The sequence below is a fragment of the Branchiostoma lanceolatum genome, chromosome 1 (assembly GCF_035083965.1).
Source record: "Branchiostoma lanceolatum isolate klBraLanc5 chromosome 1, klBraLanc5.hap2, whole genome shotgun sequence".
NCBI lineage: Eukaryota > Metazoa > Chordata > Leptocardii > Amphioxiformes > Branchiostomatidae > Branchiostoma > Branchiostoma lanceolatum.
Window position 1 is genome coordinate 41,918,621 of NC_089722.1, and position 18,472 is coordinate 41,937,092.

Here is an 18,472-nt window from a genome sequence, read left to right on the forward strand (position 1 = left end):
GTATGGTATGTTACGTTAGGTTATGTACATCAGTTAGCCTGGGTGCCACCCGTTACTATCGGGGCTCCCCTGAAAATGTAGCGAGTTTAGGAGCCCCGGTAGAAATCGGATGGCACTTAGGCTATTCATCTATATCTAAGAAATGTTATTTAGTTGATAAACTTATACACTAATAGAAAAAAAGCTAGAATTAGTAGGTAGTTGTTGTAGACGCGTAGACGTGATTCTGAACTTGGTTGAGTCACATTTTTGTTACGGTTTTGTTAACAGTTTGACATGTGTTTGTTGATGGCATTTATGTTTCGAATAAAGTATCAGTCAGCACTACATGTACGCTTCATGGCATTATCTTCCGGACTACGTTGTCATCTTTGACCAATCAGATTAGACCCACTTTATATAGGAAATTAGGAACAGGCCGTTTTACCGAGACAGCCGGAAGTTAAGCCGCTATCTGAATACATGTGCTTTGGTTTGTTTTGAATTTCGTCTGTCACCTTACAAATTGTAGCTGGCGCGGTGACGACGAACACATATTTCCCCCAAGAGTACCCCACGAGCGACCAAATGGGGCCACCCCTCAGGCATGGCTTTGAACTTAGACATTGATTTTAACTACCGAAAGGAATTTAAAACTAGATTTTAGTGCTGAGCCAAGTATAGACTAGGAAATCTCCGATATTCTCTAAATTCTAGTTAACTTTAATGGTGACGACAATCAGGAAACTGGTGTCCCCATCCTATGTGCCCCGCCCGGAACCTCACCCCGGTCTGCAGTCCAACTGCCCGGAGCGTTTGTGTCGGGCCGGTCCGCTGAGACGGTCCCGTTGTGGAACCTGACGTGATGGCCAACCCGGCTAGACAGTCCAGATAGACAGCCCAGCCTTTTCCGTAAACCCGCATTCCAACTGCCCGGGGCATTTGTGTCGGTCAGGTCGGTTGAGGTAGTCCCGTTGTGGAACTGTGCCGAACACGGGAACATCGTTTGGCGGGCTTTTGTCAGACGTCAGTCCGTAGTTTTTGTGTCAGACGTGACTGAAATCGAGGTAAACTGCAGGCCGCACGGAGAGCTGATACAATGTAAGTCTTCTCTGAGTTTTCACAGAATCGTCTGTGACCTATTTACTTTGTACTTGTGTGATGATTCCAATGTTTTTGTGCCTTTTAAAGCAAAGAATCCCTGTTTCCGCCCCACAGCGTTGATCTAGAAGAACATCAATACATTTAACGTCATTTTAGTGACGTTATTTTATGCTGAAGATGGTTGAATCGTAATCTACGTAATCTATGTAGATGAATCTGAACATAGACGATGTGTGTACTCGAAACAAAATGGTGGGTCACAAGGGGGTGACTTTTAACTGCATTTTCTCACATTAGGCCACAGCAAGTAAATCTTATGGATGACATCCTCCGCAGACTCCAAAATTAATGAGATAGGGCGAAAAAAAAACAAGGCGGGCAAAAAAAAACAAGATTCCTATATTCCCCTTATTTATATAATGTCCTTGCTAGAACAAATGCAGAAAACAGCTTGCTATTATACCATCATGGGCAGGAACCACACTGGGTATTCATATGCAACGAAACACCTTAGACTGTCAACATTTAACTGTTCTTGAAGATGTGTACAAATGTATACAGCTCAATTAACTAGAACAAACGCAGAAAACAGCTTGTCATACCATCATGGGCAGGAACTACACTGGGTATTCATATGCAATGGAACACCTTAGACTGTCAACGTTTACGACATATTTGCCCAATTTTTGGCATGTTGACCACCGTCGGAGGGCAATGAAATTTTTTTTGTTTTTTATTTCGAAATCAGGCGAAAATTAATGAGCGCGCTGATGTCATCCATAAAAATTACTTGCTGTGGCCTTAGTTAAATTTCAGAAAACTGGATCAACTCTGCGATGTGTTTTAGAATAGACACAACTCTTTTAATCTATCTTTGATATTTATGAGGTAAATGTACTTGTGAAAAGCATGTGGGTGGTGTAAGATGCAAACCTGGCGAATGTTTTCATATACTCTAAACCCCTAAGTTTGCCTCGTCCCACGTACCTCCGTCTGGTTGCCATCATGGTTTGTTAGCACAGGTATGAGGGGGTCAGGGGACGGTTCACTAACTGTTTTGAACGAGAGGGAGTCAGGGGACGGGTCACTAACTGTGTTTTGGATGTGAGGGAGTGTCCAGTAAATGTGTTGATACAGTTACTGTGTTTTATGCGTGTTTTTGCAACATTTACTCAACGATGTAGTACGTCTGTGTAATGAGTTTGTATTCTACATAAAGTTAAGTGTTGTAGCTTCCTAGTTACATTGTTGTAGCTCGTTATGCCATTGTGATGTTTTGTCTTTTCAGCAGGGCTGAGCTCTTTGTAATAGCCTCAGGCTAGTTGGGCAGTACTGGTTGTGTGTCCGAAACAGCCAAACCAATAAATGAATGAACAGCTTCCTAGTTTTGCCTGCCAGGCGCTATGAAAATAAATATAGAATACAACACGGGGTATTCCGTATCACCCGAGGTACCAGCCCGACCGCGGGTCGGATCGCCCGACGGCCGTAGGCCGGAGGGCGATCCGACCCGCGGGAGGGCTGGGAACGAGGGTGATGCGGCATACAACGTGTTGTATTTTATTTATGTCATACCTTGGTCATACCCACCCGAGAAAACACACATTTCAATGCGGAATGCGCCAAAAGTTGAGGGAGCGTTGTGTCCTCGAACAAGAAACTGTAGCAAGTTACTAGCAACATTGATTCCAATCTCCGAATCCGGTATTCGAATTTCCGACGGCCGCGCAACCGACGCGTTCGAAATCCGTTCGAAATATTCTATGGAAGCCTGTGTGATAACCCTCCCGAACCCTATGTGATCCGGATAGTTATCACACGGTCCGGAACACCCGTATCAGGCCCAGGCATGACGTAATAGGTTATATATAGAGTACGTTTAGGTGAGGAAATAATGCATATCCCTGAAAGTATTTGAATTTCCTTCAAGTAAAGAATTTGCACCTTAATCACATTTCTTCACCTTTTTTTAGTCTAGAATAATTCAGATCCTGGAACGTTTCACAGTTCCCTTCAATGTTTACACCTTCATTTATCTTTGTTTGTTTCGTGACATAGTACCAAGATGGACGATGAAGACATCCCGGAACATCCTGGGAACGAGACGAACTGCAGAGCTGACGGGGTCACAGACGTGGCCAAATCCGAGTCATCCCAACGCGTAAGGGATCATATGGACGACAAACCTTACAAATGTGAGGAGTGCGGGTACAGGGCTGCTCGAAAGTTTCAGTTATCCCGACATATGAGAACCCACACCGGTGAGAGACCCTACAAGTGTGACCAGTGCGACTATTCTGCAGCATCGAAATCCAATCTGGCCACACATCTAGTAAAACACACTGGTGACAAACCCTACATGTGTGAGGAGTGCGGGTACAGGACAACTCGAAAGTTTGACTTGTCAAAACATATGAGAACCCACACCGGTGAGAGATCCTACAAGTGTGACCAGTGCGACTATTCTGCAGCATCGAAATCCAATCTGGCCACACATCTAATAAAACACACTGGTGACAAACCCTACATGTGTGGGGAGTGCGGCTACAGGACAACTCAAAAGTCTGCCTTATCCAAGCATATGAGAACCCACACAGGTGAGAAACCCTACAAATGTGACCAGTGTGACTATTCTGCTGCACAGAAATCTACTCTGGCACGACATCTAGCAATACACACCAACGAAAAACCCTACATGTGTGGGGAGTGCGGGTACAGGGCAACTCAAAAGTCTACCTTATCCAAGCATATGAGAATCCACACCGGTGACAAACCCTGACACTATATATTCTACAATGAAAATATCTACAATGAAAATATGTCACAGAGACGTGGACTTTACACATTTAACCATTTTATTGTCAAAGTCAACGTTGTATTATTTGTGACAACAAAAAGAACGAGTCAGGAATGGCATTGTACATAAGTATGCTTCACCTTCACTGTAATGCAATGAGCTAATGATTTTGCCAGTGCAAAACTATCATATTTCAGAAATAGTCTTTCTGGATCGGAAGTAGTCTTTATCGACATAAAACTTTCTTTCATCAAAGTTACACATGTGCTATTTTAACATTTCGTGCAACATATTCCTTATTGAAAGACTGCGTCTCAAAGTAGTGAGTTTCATTTTGTTGAAAATATAATCTATGTTGATTGTGGCCGGGTCACTAGCCTCAGAGGCGACACCTGTTGAACGGCGATGGCACTGCAGTCAGCTTTGTACCGTTCCCAGGCGTGCTGTTCGTGTAAAACTCGCATGATGTCGTCGTCTGTCGGGGGTGGGCGAAGCTGGAAGGGGAGGAAAATACCGTTAAAAGTAGTTTAGGATTAGTTCGTTTTTATGACCTAGAGAAAACTTTGTTTGTTTGTTAGAATGTTTGTTCATTCATAAGGCCGGAAGGCCGCTTTTCGTTACTCTCCAAGCAGAGGTTGGCTCCGATCCGGCCTGTTTTTGGGGTACCGGTCTCTTTAGGCATTTTTGTCGGGCTTTCTGAAACAAGCCGGAGCCGAACCTCTGCTTTAAGAATAGCGTTTTATGTTGCATAGTCCTATAAATTCCAGTCTTCACAAAATTAAACTACTAACATTGTAGAGAGAACGCCCGTCCTTTCATCCGGTATTGAAACGCGTTCAAACACGTTAGCTCTGCCGTTTGATCGAACGCGTTCGAACATGACTAACACACGTTCGTATTGGACAGGCAAAACTTTGGGGTGGCCAATTTTTGTATGCGAAATTAAAGTTCAACTTTGTTTAAGAAGGCCTTTCAGTCGTTTTTTTTTAAATTTCTCCTCTTTTCCGCCACAAATTGTCCCGTTCATGGTTTCAACTGCTCATGCGCAGCGGGATGCATCATGGGTAATATACCGGAGGTATATACGGTAAACAGTCTACCTTTGACAAAACTTATAAACAGGTCTTATCTAGACCATGCTTGATACTACATACAGACATAGGATATTGGAGATTCTTTGTACACAACCAGGTAATCTCACCTGCTGACGTTTCGGTGTCTGTCAGACACCTTTTTCAGAGCTTCTGACACTCCAATATCCTACATTCTACCAACCTCATGAAATCATTTTCGGGCTTATACAGACGTGTTTTGATTTTTGGCTGAGGGGTCTTCAACTTTGACATATTACCCACAAAGCACCTCGCTGCGCACGAGCAGTTGAAACATTGAACCGGCTTATAACATACTGTTATTCTGAGCCTTCTCTTGAGCTCCTCTGTCACGTGATCGCGGAAGAAGTCCTTGGCGATGACGACACACTCGCAGCCCTCGGACACCAGGCTGAAGCCCGAGGTCTCCTCGTGCATGATGCTCGTCAGGCCCTGAAAAAAATTGACAGGAAATAAGATAAACTTTCATCACATATTCAGGGACCTTGGCCAATTTTTTTTGTCAGTGTCTCGATGTGTCTAGCTTGTGCAAATAAGTGTGGAAACACACACAAACAGACACACCGAAAATAATGATCAGGATAAAAACGAAAGGAAAAACAAAAACAGCTCGGGCACTGAAGGGTAGGGAGCTCGTAACACATTACCCAGGGGGCGTGGCCATTTTCGTCCGTCAAGCGCTGTTTTTGACGGAGGTGTCCGAAATAGAACAGGGGGCGGGGCTTATGGTTTTTGACTGGAACGGTCCGTTGGGCTACAAGGACATCTCTACCCGGAGTTAAAAAGTCAGGGGAAACGAATACATGCAACGTACAAAGATGTCCTTCTCTCCCAGTGTCTGGATGTGGAGGAAAAAGGCATCATGGTCCTCTTCCTCCCCCTGGCTCCTCCTGTTGCTATGGAAACGGTCTGTCTCCTCCTGGATGAGGTTCCTGTGGGAGTGGACCGCCTCATCTGCGGAAGGGGAGACAAGAAGTTTTCAGGTCTACACATGCTTTTTTTTAGTTTACCTTTATTGAAGGGTAACATCTTGTTTTTGCTATTTTTTTTATTCTTCTTCTTCCGGTCCAAATACATACTTTAAATGCATTTAAGTTTGCGTGGTTTTTATTTCGCGTTAAGGCGAAAATGGAGTGTTTGCGGTTGTTTTTAGTTTGCGACAGCGCTATAGTCACATACTACTACAATATTGGACAAAAATATTCGCGGTGGTTTTAAGTTCGCGGTAAAACGGTCGCCGCGAAAACCGCGAACATAAAACCACCGCGAACATTTCTGCATTTACATTACTGCCTTTTCTTAATCTATAACCTAGAATCCAAGACTATCCTATGTGCCAGTGTACAATAATTGTGTACCTTAGCCCCATAGCCTTAAAAGATATCTAGGTGCACTGGTGCACCTACAGTCAAAAATTAGTAGGTGCATAGCTCCGATTTTGGGTGCACAAAGGTGCACATGCACCCAGTATTTCGAGCCATGCAAGATGTTTGTTGTACTGACCTGTCACAGAAATCCGTGGGGCCGATGTCTTCTCCTTGTGGAACGTCTGCCGGACCCTGTGCTGCCACCCCCTCCTGCCGGTAGTGGTACGTGCCAGGTCCGTGACGAACGCCCTGCCGGACGACAGGTCGGTTTTGGGCGGAGCGGTTTTAGGCGGGACGAGATGTGACGAGGCCTCGCAGTGATGCGGCACCGTGGACGGACGGCGGTACAACGGACCTGGGCAGGAGACGACGGGGAAGTTAAGTCCGAATCAGGTCCCAATTGCAAAAAGGGGCCCTGTCCATGGGCTGTTCTTTGCACCTTCGGGCGTGCCCCCTACGTGGGACGCCCGGGCTATTTTGGGCTCGGCCGGGACCCCGAATTATTCTAACTCGGACTTAAAATCAACGCGGGACCTGGTAACAAATAGACGCCGTGGGCTATTCGTGCGAGCACCGGAGATGCCGTGCACTACCTGCCAAGGTCGAGAAGAACTGTGGCGTGCACCAGAGACAATGTATCTGTATCTGTATTGTATACAAGGTATAACCGCCCTTTGGAGCAGTGTGACACACAGAGACAAAGATCTATCATCATAATGGTATACAGGGATACTGATTTTTATTCTTCTTAAATTCAAGTATCTTTAAAAGTGATATGAGCAATTTCTGGTTACCTTCGTGATTCCTGAGAGCGTTCTTCCCTGCAGTACTGGAGATGGACGGCAGGGGGCGCGCGGCGCTGACCCAGGGACTGGCCTGTCGCGTGTTCAACTTCCTGCTCAGCAGGGTCTTCTTCAGAACCTTACATTTACCCTGGGGACGAGAGTGGTAGAGCTTAAGTGTTACAACACTCTAAATTCTCCTGGCTCGATATTTTTACTCACAACATTTAGTTGCTTATAATTTGTTTCCTTATTATCTCCATTTTTCTCTCTTGTACCTGGCACTTGCTATTCAAATCTTGGGCAATTGCTCGTCATCCTTTGACATAAGAGATCAGACACTTCCAAAGTAGAAGATATACATTTCCACGTTACTACACTTGTTCATTTGCTCGATCGACCTGCCGATTTGATGACGTACACATATCGAGTTAGTGACGTAAACCTACCGATTTGATGACGTACACCCACTCGGACTGACTGCTGTCCGGACACATCACTTGGTCTTTCCTGCGTGCAGAGATATGAAATGAATATTTAAGAAGTTTTTTGTATTGCATACCCGTTCGTAGTATAACAAGTGTTAGCCGCTTTGTAAAGGTTTAGGAGGCTAATAAAAGGTACTGTTTTTAGCTTAACGTACGCGCCCACCTGAAGTGCTTGTAGTACCAGATGCTGTGGTCGCCGTGCGGCAGCGCCCCCAGGATTCAGTCCCGCAAACTGCAGGAACGTGCTGTGCTTACCTGAAGTGCTTGTAGTACCAGATGCTGTGGTCCCCGTGCTGCAACGCCCCCATGGGCCAGTCCTGCAAACTGCAGGAAGGTGCTATGCTTACCTGAAGTGCTTGTAGTACCAGATGCTGTGGTCCCCGTGCGGCAGCGCCCCCATGTGCCAGTCCCGCAAACTGCAGGAACGTGCTGTGCTTACCTGAAATGCTTGTAGTACCAGATGCTGTGGTCCCCGTGAGGCAGCGCCCCCACGGGCCAGTCTTGCAAACTGCAGGAACGTGCTGTGCTTACCTGAAATGCTTGTAGTACCAGATGCTGTGGTCCCCGTGCGGCAGCGCCCCCATGGGCCAGTCCTGCAAACTGCAGGAACGTGATGTGCTTACCTGAAGTGCTTGTAGTACCAGATGCTGTGGTCCCCTGTGCCGCAGCGCCCCCAGGGGCCAGTCCTGCAAACTGCAGGCGTGTACTGTGCTTACCTGAAGTGCTTGTAGTACCAGATATGCTGTGGTCGCCGTGCGGCAGCGCCCCCAGGGGCCAGTCCTGCAAACTGCAGGAAGGTGCTGTGCTTACCTGACGTGCTTGTAGTACCAGACGCTGTGGTCCCCGTGCAGCAGCGCCCCCATGGGCCAGTCCTGCAAACTGCAGGAAGGTGATGTGCTTACCTGAAGTGCTTGTAGTACCAGATGCTGTGGTCCCCTGTGCCGCAGCGCCCCCAGGGGCCAGTCCTGCAAACTGCAGGCGTGTACTGTGCTTACCTGAAGTGCTTGTAGTACCAGATGCTGTGGTCGCCGTGCGGCAGCGCCCCCATGGGCCAGTCCTGCAAACTGTAGACGGAGCGCAGGAAAGTGATGTGTTTCGGTTCGCGGCCAGACGTCTTGTCCATCACCGACTCGATAAAGTTCTGTAGAGCGAACAAAAAAAGAAATGGAATCATATGCATCATTTTACTTTAAAGCGTTGCTTTTAATTCGATATAAACTCATTCACTTTAATGGCAAAGTATGCAATGAATCGCCGCTTACCTCTTTCTCCACCGCTATGAGGTAGACTCTCTCACTGCAAACGATCGTCTGGTTGTGCGGCACCCCTTGCAGAATGGCATGGTCCTGTAACCATAGAAACGGGAGGAGACATTCTAGTCACATCCAAGTAAAATATTAGTTGTTACCCTTTTTTTACCCTTACTGAGAAACAGTGTGTCTTTTCGAAAATCTGAAGGCCAGGGGAAGACTAGTGCAACAAACGTCATGAATGGTGATGTTCCAGGAGGATACAACATGAGTCACGTTTGGGACCGCATTCTCGTTGCTGCAGCGACACCTAGCTGCAGTGTGAAGTAGCGACAGCCAGTATCGCCTCGAGGAAGGAAGCAGTGTGACTAACAAAACGTCGGCAGGTAAGTGCTGTTTTGTTGTAGCCTGGAGTCCAGCTTTATAAGTCTTTTGTTCGCTACCCAAGCTCCGCTCCTCGCCAATTGGTGGCGAACGGAAAGCTAATAAGGCTGGAATCCAGGCTAGTTTTGTTGTGTCCGAAGAAAGTCCGCCACAAGCGTATCCTTGCCCCTTCTTCAATAAAATTGAAACTAAATTCTAGGTACAGAAGCTGACGTGTTACGCTAGAGGGTGGTTTTACCTGCTATAAAGATAAAGATACAGAAGCCGGTGTACTATGCTGAAGGCGGTTATATTGGATATACATATACACAGCAGCTGGTGTGTTACGCCGAAGGATGGTTATACCTGCTATACAGATACTCACGCCAAAGTAGCTTCCCGCCTTGAGGAAGCCCATGGTCCTGACGTAAGGCTTCCCCGTGACGAGGTCCGTCTCCACGCGCGTTGACGACGCCTTGCCGTTCAAGATGAAGTACACGCTGGTGGGGTCATGACCCTCGCGGACGATGATCCTGTTTGTCTCGAAACTGGGGGCAAAGGGGTGAGAGGTTAATGTTCAACGGTCAAAGGTGAACAGCGAAAATGTAAGGTCAAAGTTGATTATGGCTTGTGGATCTCAAAACTTGGGAGCAAAATGGATAGGATTCTTGTTTAGTGGAAAGGGAAAGGTCAAATGTGAAGGTCAAAGATAAAAGGTCAAAGGCGATAAGGTCCATTTTTCCCACCTGTCATACCAGCCCACCTTCACCAGCTGTTCGCGCATGTGCACTGGCAGCTGCGCGAAGGCTTCAGACGCCACGCACAGGGCGCGCAAGGCCTGTCCAGAAGAAAATGTCAAGAACTTGAGACATGATTGTGTATGTGACTTTGGATTGAGAATCATTCTTTCAATAATTCTTTCAGAGACCTCGGACTCAAGTTGTTTATCATATTAGTTGTCTAAACAAACTTAAGGACGGTAAACCTACAAACAGAATGTATGTTCAAGGTCGAATATCTTGTCTGACCTTGGAGATCTGCTCCGGTCTCCTGTAGGCTGGGTTTGTCTTCAGAGCGTCCTGTACGTCTTGGGGGAGTTCCAACTGTGGCAGAAAGAAAAGCATTCATTTTCCAATGGCTGAACCTTCAACTTCTAATCACTCATTCACCCATTCGCACTCACTCACACACCCACTCACTCTCAAAACCCCATTCATTCATTCATTCGTTCATTCATTCGTTATTTCGTTCATTCATTATTTCGTTCATTCATTCACTCACTGAATTACTTGTTGCATTCATTCATTCATCCATTCATTCAAGTAGTACCCACCACAGAGTTGGTCTTAAAGTCTGTCGGTCATAATTATCTTGGGGTGTCCTCCATTTTGACCCATTCATTCATTCATTCATTCATTCGACCGATTCATTCATTCACTGATTCATTCATTAATTAATTAATTCATCCATTCATTCACTGACTCATTCATTTATTCACTAATTAATTCATTCATCCATCCATCCATTCATTCATTCATCCAAGTAGTACGTCTCCTGTTGACACAACAAGTTTTTACTGTACTGTGTTACGGATGAACATTGAACATTGCCACTAATGTAACTCCACTGCTCGAACTGTCAAGTTATTGAAGTTGTTTATGTAAAAGGGAACTTGAATTGGTGCATTATTTCAATCTGTTCGTGTAATGTTATTTTGAACTCGTAATGTTATAGTCAATTTTTACATAGTAAATTTTACAAATCATGAGCCCCTGTAAATTATGACGCACTTCACGTGCATATTTCTATGAAATTGTCACATGCAAAGTCATGACAATTAAAACTGAATATGAATCCGAACCTACCACGGGGTTTGCCTTGAAGATACTGGGGTCAAAGGACAGGTCCGGTCGGCCATGTTCACCTTGAGGTGGTCCGGTGACCTTGGCGTTCAGCGCGATCTCGGCCTGCAGCTGCCCGAAAGACTTCAGCCGGTTACTCATTCTCTCCATGTACTCTTTCCGTCTGTGAAGAAATAAAGAGTTTTGAAACGACAATATATGTACACTCTAACCATAGAAACTTAAATTTGATCGATCATATTTCCGTTGTTTCTTGCTCAATTTTAATGATTTATACATCGTTGGAAAGCTTGTGTGATTTTCTTTCCCGTGAGACCAAACTTATTGTGATTGTAAAGCACCAGGCCTGCTCATGCCAGCGGCTCACATAAGTGCCGAGATTATTCTACTTAAATCAAACACTCAATTCAGTATTTTTCAATTTCTGCTGCTGGTAGTGGCTTGGGTATCTTGTTTTCAAACCACCGCGAACTTTTCTGCATTTACAGTATCCTACTTACGCCCTGGTCGCTACCAGCACAAGTTGCACGGCACGGACGGCCTTTCTCCATCGTCTGCGGATCTGTACGCAAACACGTTAACAAACAAAATTAATTTACGGCATTTTGAGGCGACCAAAAAGGCTTTAAAAAAATAAGAGAGACCTGTCCGGTAAATTAGTAATAATTACCTACTGCCAAAGTGTATAATGAGATTTTCATTTCGAACCATTTCTACTCCCAAAAGCTAGCACATTGACATCTATATTTTCCCAAATGGCTAGGGTTAGCAACTTAGCATGTCTGGATGATGTCTAATGGCTAGGTCACATTTCCAAACCGGGACCTGGCCGGGCTTTTTGCATGAAAATCAAACAATTCATATCAAGAATAGACACAAATGGTGCTCATTATTAATGTTTGCAACCTTTCTGTGTGTTTTGCTGTCTTTTAAAATTTTCGTTCCCGCAACCTCAGTGCCCGGCCGGGCCCCGGTTTGGGAATTGTGACCTTAGCAATAGGAGTGTTACTTATCGGCTTCTTGTTTCATTTGGGAGATGTTTTAGTTTGGAATTTACTCACTTGTTGCGGAGTGTGTATCTGTGTGTGGATGGCTTGTCTGACGCTGGATGATCGACTCGACATTAGAGACTGACGCCTCCTCCTGTTGGAAAACAACAAAACGGGCATTTGTTCATAATCTAGCATGTTGTATTATTTATTAGAAAGGAGAAGCCGCAGGAAAGCTGCAACTGCCCAGTCACCACGTGCACCTACACAGGGCTTAACATTGCCCACCTGCAGCAGGGCGTGCAGATCAAGGATTGGGCTACACAGCCACAGGAGAGCCTGCAAAGGAGGACAGCCTTCCCATTGATCTTCGGACACGAAGAACCAGCCATCATAATCGTCATCATTATTACACCATGCTGTATCATTATTACAGCCAGTAGGTACCGGCCTGAGTAATGAAGCTGTTTTACGTCCCTTCCAAAAGACTAACAAGAGTGACATTCCCGGATTCAAGATGGAGAGACAGCTGCAGGAGAGAGAGAGAGAGAGAGAGAGAGAGAGAGAGAGAGAGAGAGAGAGAGAGAGAGAGAGGGGGAGAGAGGGAGAGAGAGGCGGACAGATAGACATGTCTCCCATGAAAGCAATAATCCATCCCTTTGGGACGAAGGAAAAATACAACAATATGATCCAGTATGTCTAGCCAAGCCAGATGTACCTCAGTGACAGCTTTCGGAGCCTCAGCATCGTCTCCTCCGGAGTGACTCCGGAGTCCTTCCGGAGCAGCTTGGCCTCCTCGCTCGCCTCCAGAGAGAGCCCGGCGGCCCACGTCAGATGTTTCTTCAGCATGTCGCCCTCCTCTTCGGTCCCTTCCTGTACGGAGCTCAGCAGGAGGCGGATCAGGGTCTGTCGGCGCTGGGCCTCGCTGCGTCTCCCCGGCGCTGCGGTCTTACCCACGGGGGCTTCCTCGGGGTCCTCTTCGGACTGGGTCGAGGGGATCGGCGAGGGAACGGCGAGGTGGCCTCGGTACGGGCTCGGCGACTCTGGTGGGAAAAAGGAAGAATGGTTTCAGGAAGTCTACATACAGTTTAACAAATTTAGGGTGGATTAAGTAATACTCAAGTTGCATTTTCTAGTCACTAGAAAATGCAACTTGAGTGGCCTAGGGTTCTCCTTGCACAGTTCTGAATTGACTCCGAGTTGAGTCAAAAACGCGTGTGTAAACCCAGCCTTCTTTCTCAGCTCTGAGCCGGTCTCACGGTGAGCCACAACCAAAGTTCCATGCAGGTGTTTGTGATCTGAAGCCCAAAGTCCAAGCCAGGCTTTGTAGGAAAACTCCGCTCGAGTAACCCAAAGCTCCTAAAACACAGCCCCGAGTCGACTCCAAAAACTCGCGTGTAAATCGGGCCGAAGACTCGAGGTCAATATTATCTTCTCTCACATTTTAACACAATCATCTGGCAAATTATAGACTATATTTGGGTAATATCAAAAAAGAGTTAGGTAGGGACAAGCTTGCTTGGCGGTACAGGGAATAAGATCAGTGTGTGTGTGTGTGTGTGTTTCTTTGTCTCAATTGCAAGCTGCTGTGGTCGGCGGGTAGTTTTAAATCAACTCGAAAGTATATCTATCGGTACTTACGGATGTATTAAAACACCTCGGGCGAATGTGACAACCAAACGCTTCTTAGACCTGCAAAAACCATGTCTTATTTCACAAGAAAACAGCTGAGACGTACCTTAAACGGACCGAAGTGGCAAACGGAAGCTCGAATGGTGGCCAGATTGTGCAGTGGTGTCGACATGAATGTTGAAATTTTGCATAAGAAAAGTTAAATTATGGGTCAGATCATTAGGCATTGGGTGGTTTGACAGGTTGCGGTCTCCAGAGAGGCAGGTGGCAGAGCCTGTGCAATACCAATCCAGATCGCTAGGGGCGCTGTTTTCCGCCAATGGTCGTTCACCCATTTCTGTTGCAGGGATTTTGACGTCGGTCTCCTAGGAGACGATACGACGCGGGCAGTTTTGCCGATAACCGTTGAACGTTGCTTTGTGTGTGTACGTCTGAACCGTTTTCTTTTTACATGTAATCGTTTTTTTTCATAAACATAGTGATTTCATTCGTACACTGTTAAAGCAATCATGTTTGTTTACTATGTAAATGTACTGTCAAACGTCTGAACAACTTTACTAGTAAGGTGGCAGTAAAGACTAGACGCCCCCCCCCCTGGATCTTGCAATTGACCACGAGATATCTGATTATCCCTACATGATTGTAACAAGATATTACATATTTTACATATTCAGATTAATTTTTGTGTTTTTATTTCATAGTTTGTAGTGGAGATTCACTGTATTTCTGTTGGGTCAATTTTTTTTTCTTTTTCCTATCTGACAACCTCCTTGTCAAAAGCTAATTAATAACTAGATCATTGGCACCCCACACAGGTACAGTGTTACCTGTCTTTGTGTCAGCTGTTGGAAACACTACCCAACATTAACGTATCGTGACCACTCAGTTCATAAACAGGCCGATTCTTTGTCGTCCGTGTTTACTTTTTTCTCCAAACCTGACAACAAATAACACCCTCGTCCCACGGGAATACCGACAACCTGTATGTCAGGGCGCCATTTTGTGGTTCCGAGGTAGCCATGGTGACCAAGTCTCGCGGGAAAGTGCGAGGGTGTGAACAGACACCTGTTGAATGGACTCTTCACATTGTCTGTCGTCAGGGGTGGGCTTTTTGTTTAAAATCTCTAAGCAGATGTAAGGCTTCTGCTTGTTTTAGTTCATCTCTTCGCTGCGTTTAGCTACTCTTGCAAGTGACGTTTTGGGGAAACATTGTCTGAAACCAGAGGTCTGAAACAGTCTACTTCCAGACACACATACGGTCTCAAACTCTGTCCTATTCTAAGAGACTTTTACAATAACTGAAACGACCCGAATGAATGGACAAGGACCACGCTTTTATCTTGTCTTATGTGTTGCTGTCATACCATGCAAGTGTAAGTTTTTTTATGGATTCGTTGTGACTATACATTAATTGATTTATCAGGACTTCAATCTCATGATCTGTAAATTGGTTATGTTTTGTCTGACCCTTACAAACATGTACCTCTTCCCTCATGACCTCAATAAGCAATGAAAAGCAGTCTGCGTGCCGATTTCGGCTTTTCATGAATAAATAAAGGCTCAAACAAACACTGTGTTACCAGTAGTACATTTAACAGCTGCTTTATCAAAGCGTTTCGACTTTACACTTACTGTTAATGTGATTGTATGTCGTTTTATCGTAGGGTTTTGGCTTGTTAATTACTGTAAATGCGACGGTATATATACTTACTGTAAATACAGTGTTTGTTTTTGATAAGAAGTCCAGGAAGACTATGGTGGCACAGAAAAAGAATGAAAAAATCAACGCAACACACGAAGACAAGAAAAAAACAAAAGCCATCCTCTCTTTTGTTAAGCCTTATAAAATGAATTTGTCAGCATGGGATCTGTTCCGTTTGAACAATTTAAAAGAGACACGGCTTTTTATGGAATTAGATTTGTTTAGATAAGTCAAATTTAGTGTTAAACACATTCTTTGATGGGTGATCAGAAGTCAAGGCGTACAAAGTAACTACACGAAAAGATGCTGCATAACCATGTGAATTTTTTTAATGTGTGCTGTTGCTATTTTTGTATTATTTTGCTGGACTCCAGGAAGAAGAGTGACTATTGTATCAACATCTGAACGAAACCATACCAAGAACCTTCAATCCTAAGGACACTATTTTGAAACTATGATTTGTGTCTTTTTCTAGCAACCTTTCTGACAACTTTCACCATAGCACAGACTTGCAAGTTCTTGAGCTGCCACCGGTGTAGTGTTCAGAGTAATCGGGCCCCTGGGAAAAATAATTTCTTTTTGTCTACCAACACAGGAACGTCGATAACTTTCACATGTAGATTCCAAGCACTGTTTTGATTCAATCGTTTGTGAATGTCCCCCTCCCCTACATGGATAAGGGACTAATTGGTGCCCATTTTATCGATAAGTGTGGTGGGTTCTTTAACGCGCTCGAAGTCATACTGCACATTCCATTCATATATACATGTTGCGTACATGTCGAGTTTTATGATCAGACTAGCCTCTACCAGGCTCCGTCCTATCGTTGGGAAAAATGAAGAAATCAGCAGAGGTACTCCGCTGTACAGTGAAGCTCCATTATCGATAATGGCGCTTCACTGTATAGCGGAGTACCTCGGCTGATTTCTTCTATTTTCCCAACGATAGGACGGAGCCTGGTAGAGGCTATGATCAGACCAAGGATATAATGTCCTTAATCAGACCTATGGCCGGCCGGGAATAAAACCCGAGACCCTTGTGATGTACGGGTGGTATTGTCAACCATGCCACACAATTTGTGTATGCATCGTAAGAATGTACAGAAAGGCAGGGGCTTGTATAGCTTATATACACAGGTGGTTAAAGGAGGGCATGACAGTTGAATATTTTTAGGATGTTATTTCAGGAAAACGTCTCACAGGTCAAGTTAAGACTCAACAGGAAAACATACTGATCTTCAGAAAATAAGAAGGAGACATCTAAGACAAACCAACATTTGCGTCTTACAATACGACTTCCACTCACCTCTGTGCGTATGCAGCATGTTGGGTGTCTCCAGGTGCGACTTCGGACCGAACCGGTTGAGCATCGTGGCGACCCTGGCGTCACTGCGGGAGGGCCTGCGCTCTGTCGCCGCCGGATCCGCTGGCTGGCTACCCTCCGCCGTTCTCGAAGCCATAGAGTCTCAATTCCGTAGGTTTTCCCAGTTTGTAACTTTGACGTTTTGTTCAAAAGGACAATGAAGCGTAAATTTACGTCTAGTGACAACCACAGATGTTGGAATTCCTAAGCCTAAAGTTTCTTCTGGGCAATTTTGCTTGGCGTACTCCTTGCACTGTTGTGTCCCGTCTCTTGGTGCATTCTCGAGTCGTCTTCTGAAAAGTCTTGAGACACACAAACACCATGTGAGAGGTCCCAGGCGTGCTGTATATCCTTGGAAGTTTTTTCCAGTGTTTGAAGAGACCGCACGACAATGACTCACCTGCGAACGGCGCTTCCTTTGAAGGTGCAATAACACCTTGCCAACAGGCGACTCCAGACAAGGTACACACCAGCGTCTTCGTCCGTTTAAATTTCCGTGAGACTTGGGAGCAGCAAAATTCAGCGCTAAAGTGAAATTACATTCTTCGGTTGTCAGATATTTTCAGGAAGAAATTTCCGTGACCGTCCTTATAATTACAGATCTGAATTTGACCCCCAGGTCGCTATGCCCTGGCTATAATGTGTCCAATCCGCATGTGATTACTAATTACATGTAGTGAAATCTGAATTCTCGACGGGGTATCAGCTATATTGCTGTACTGACATCCGTGTCATACCTGGGCCGTGATAACGTTTGATACGGGTGTTCCGGCCGGTCCGTATATTTTACGTTATCACACGAGCTTCTACTTGTGTCGCACGGTCTTGTACTTGAATTACACGGTCTTCTATAGAACGATTCGAACTCGTTTCGCGTGTACCGCTATCGAACATTCGAACACCGAATTCGAACGTTGGAACTCCTGTTCTTACAAAAAATTCCTGTAGACTGTTCTACGGCTGGATCCTGGTCACTGCGACGACTCTATTGAAAACATTGTTTTATGATCAACTATCGATATACATAATCCGCTGTAGCGAATGCCGTGTCCAAGAGAATATATCTTGAGAATATCTTGAGGAACTCTCAAACCAGACCTCGTTAGAGATCGTGTAACCTCTCCGTACGAGAGCGACGCTGAGAGGTTGACATACCAGCGGTGCTGGGCGGGAGTCCTGACTAGAGTTCAACAGGTGCAAAGTTCTCCGCAACCGCGGCTGAGAGCGCGCTCTTGTCCCGGGTGCGAGTGGCACTTGTGTCCGGACTGCGAGCGTTGTTGTGTGGGCCCTGGCGACAGAAATGGACGTTAATCCACGGGCCTGGGTTACTGCGCTACGCTGTAACCTTCACCAAATTATCCCCTTTGTCCGACTGCCATTATATTCAAGCTCTAATCCGGTTTCTGAAGACGGCAGTTAAGCCTGGGGATTAAGACGTCTTTTCTTCGTATTGACTTCTTGGCTGTCACACAGTTTTGCCACTTCAGTCACGAAAAATTAAACTCGTGTCACCACTTGACTTGTGTTCGGGTACGGAAGGTTCAAAACGTGTCGCCCTGTCAACAAAAGTATGTGGCTGACGGGATCAGTTCGTTCCGTCAAAACATCACGTAGAACGCACGAAGGTGGTCATTTGGTTGGGTGGTTGACTTTGAATCTAAAGGTTCTGGGTTCGGATCCCTA

At 45.5% G+C, this 18,472-nt stretch overlaps 2 protein-coding genes across 3 annotated transcripts; one reads left to right on the forward strand and one right to left on the reverse strand.

The window, feature by feature from the left end:
• Positions 1–906: 906 nt before the first annotated feature.
• On the forward strand, positions 907–4,846 carry LOC136423668 (zinc finger protein 665-like). Its single transcript, XM_066411940.1, has 2 exons — positions 907–1,080; positions 3,142–4,846. Exon 2 carries the CDS (start codon positions 3,149–3,151, stop codon positions 3,860–3,862), a length of 714 nt encoding a protein of 237 aa, XP_066268037.1. The 5' UTR covers positions 907–1,080; positions 3,142–3,148; the 3' UTR covers positions 3,863–4,846.
• On the reverse strand, positions 3,921–17,292 carry LOC136423602 (uncharacterized). 2 transcript variants are annotated; one of them, XM_066411833.1, is made up of 16 exons: positions 16,733–17,292; positions 12,812–13,136; positions 12,166–12,247; positions 11,605–11,666; positions 11,108–11,267; positions 10,271–10,345; positions 9,989–10,080; positions 9,628–9,790; positions 8,892–8,975; positions 8,625–8,770; positions 7,591–7,651; positions 7,154–7,292; positions 6,496–6,714; positions 5,807–5,946; positions 5,290–5,424; positions 3,921–4,374 (listed from the first exon to the last, which is right to left on the reverse strand). In XM_066411833.1, exons 1-16 carry the CDS (start codon positions 16,884–16,886, stop codon positions 4,231–4,233), a joined length of 2,181 nt encoding a protein of 726 aa, XP_066267930.1. In that variant the 5' UTR covers positions 16,887–17,292; the 3' UTR covers positions 3,921–4,230. The 2 variants fall into 2 exon arrangements, with proteins under 2 accessions (XP_066267930.1, XP_066267938.1); XM_066411841.1 differs by lacking the exon at positions 16,733–17,292 and adding an exon at positions 13,832–13,937.
• Positions 17,293–18,472: the final 1,180 nt, after the last annotated feature.

Excerpts from the sequence above, each read along its gene's own strand:
- LOC136423668 (XM_066411940.1), top strand. The coding sequence starts at position 3,149 with ATGGACGATGAAGACATCCCGGAACATCCTGGGAACGAGACGAACTGC.
- LOC136423602 (XM_066411833.1), bottom strand. The coding sequence starts at position 16,886 with ATGGCTTCGAGAACGGCGGAGGGTAGCCAGCCAGCGGATCCGGCGGCG. Across the intron at positions 9,791-9,988 it reads AAGGTGGGCTGGTATGACAG|TTTCGAGACAAACAGGATCA; the intron begins GTGGGAAAAATG and ends CTTTGCCCCCAG. Across the intron at positions 7,293-7,590 it reads GGGTGTACGTCATCAAATCG|GGTAAATGTAAGGTTCTGAA; the intron begins GTAGGTTTACGT and ends TCTCGTCCCCAG.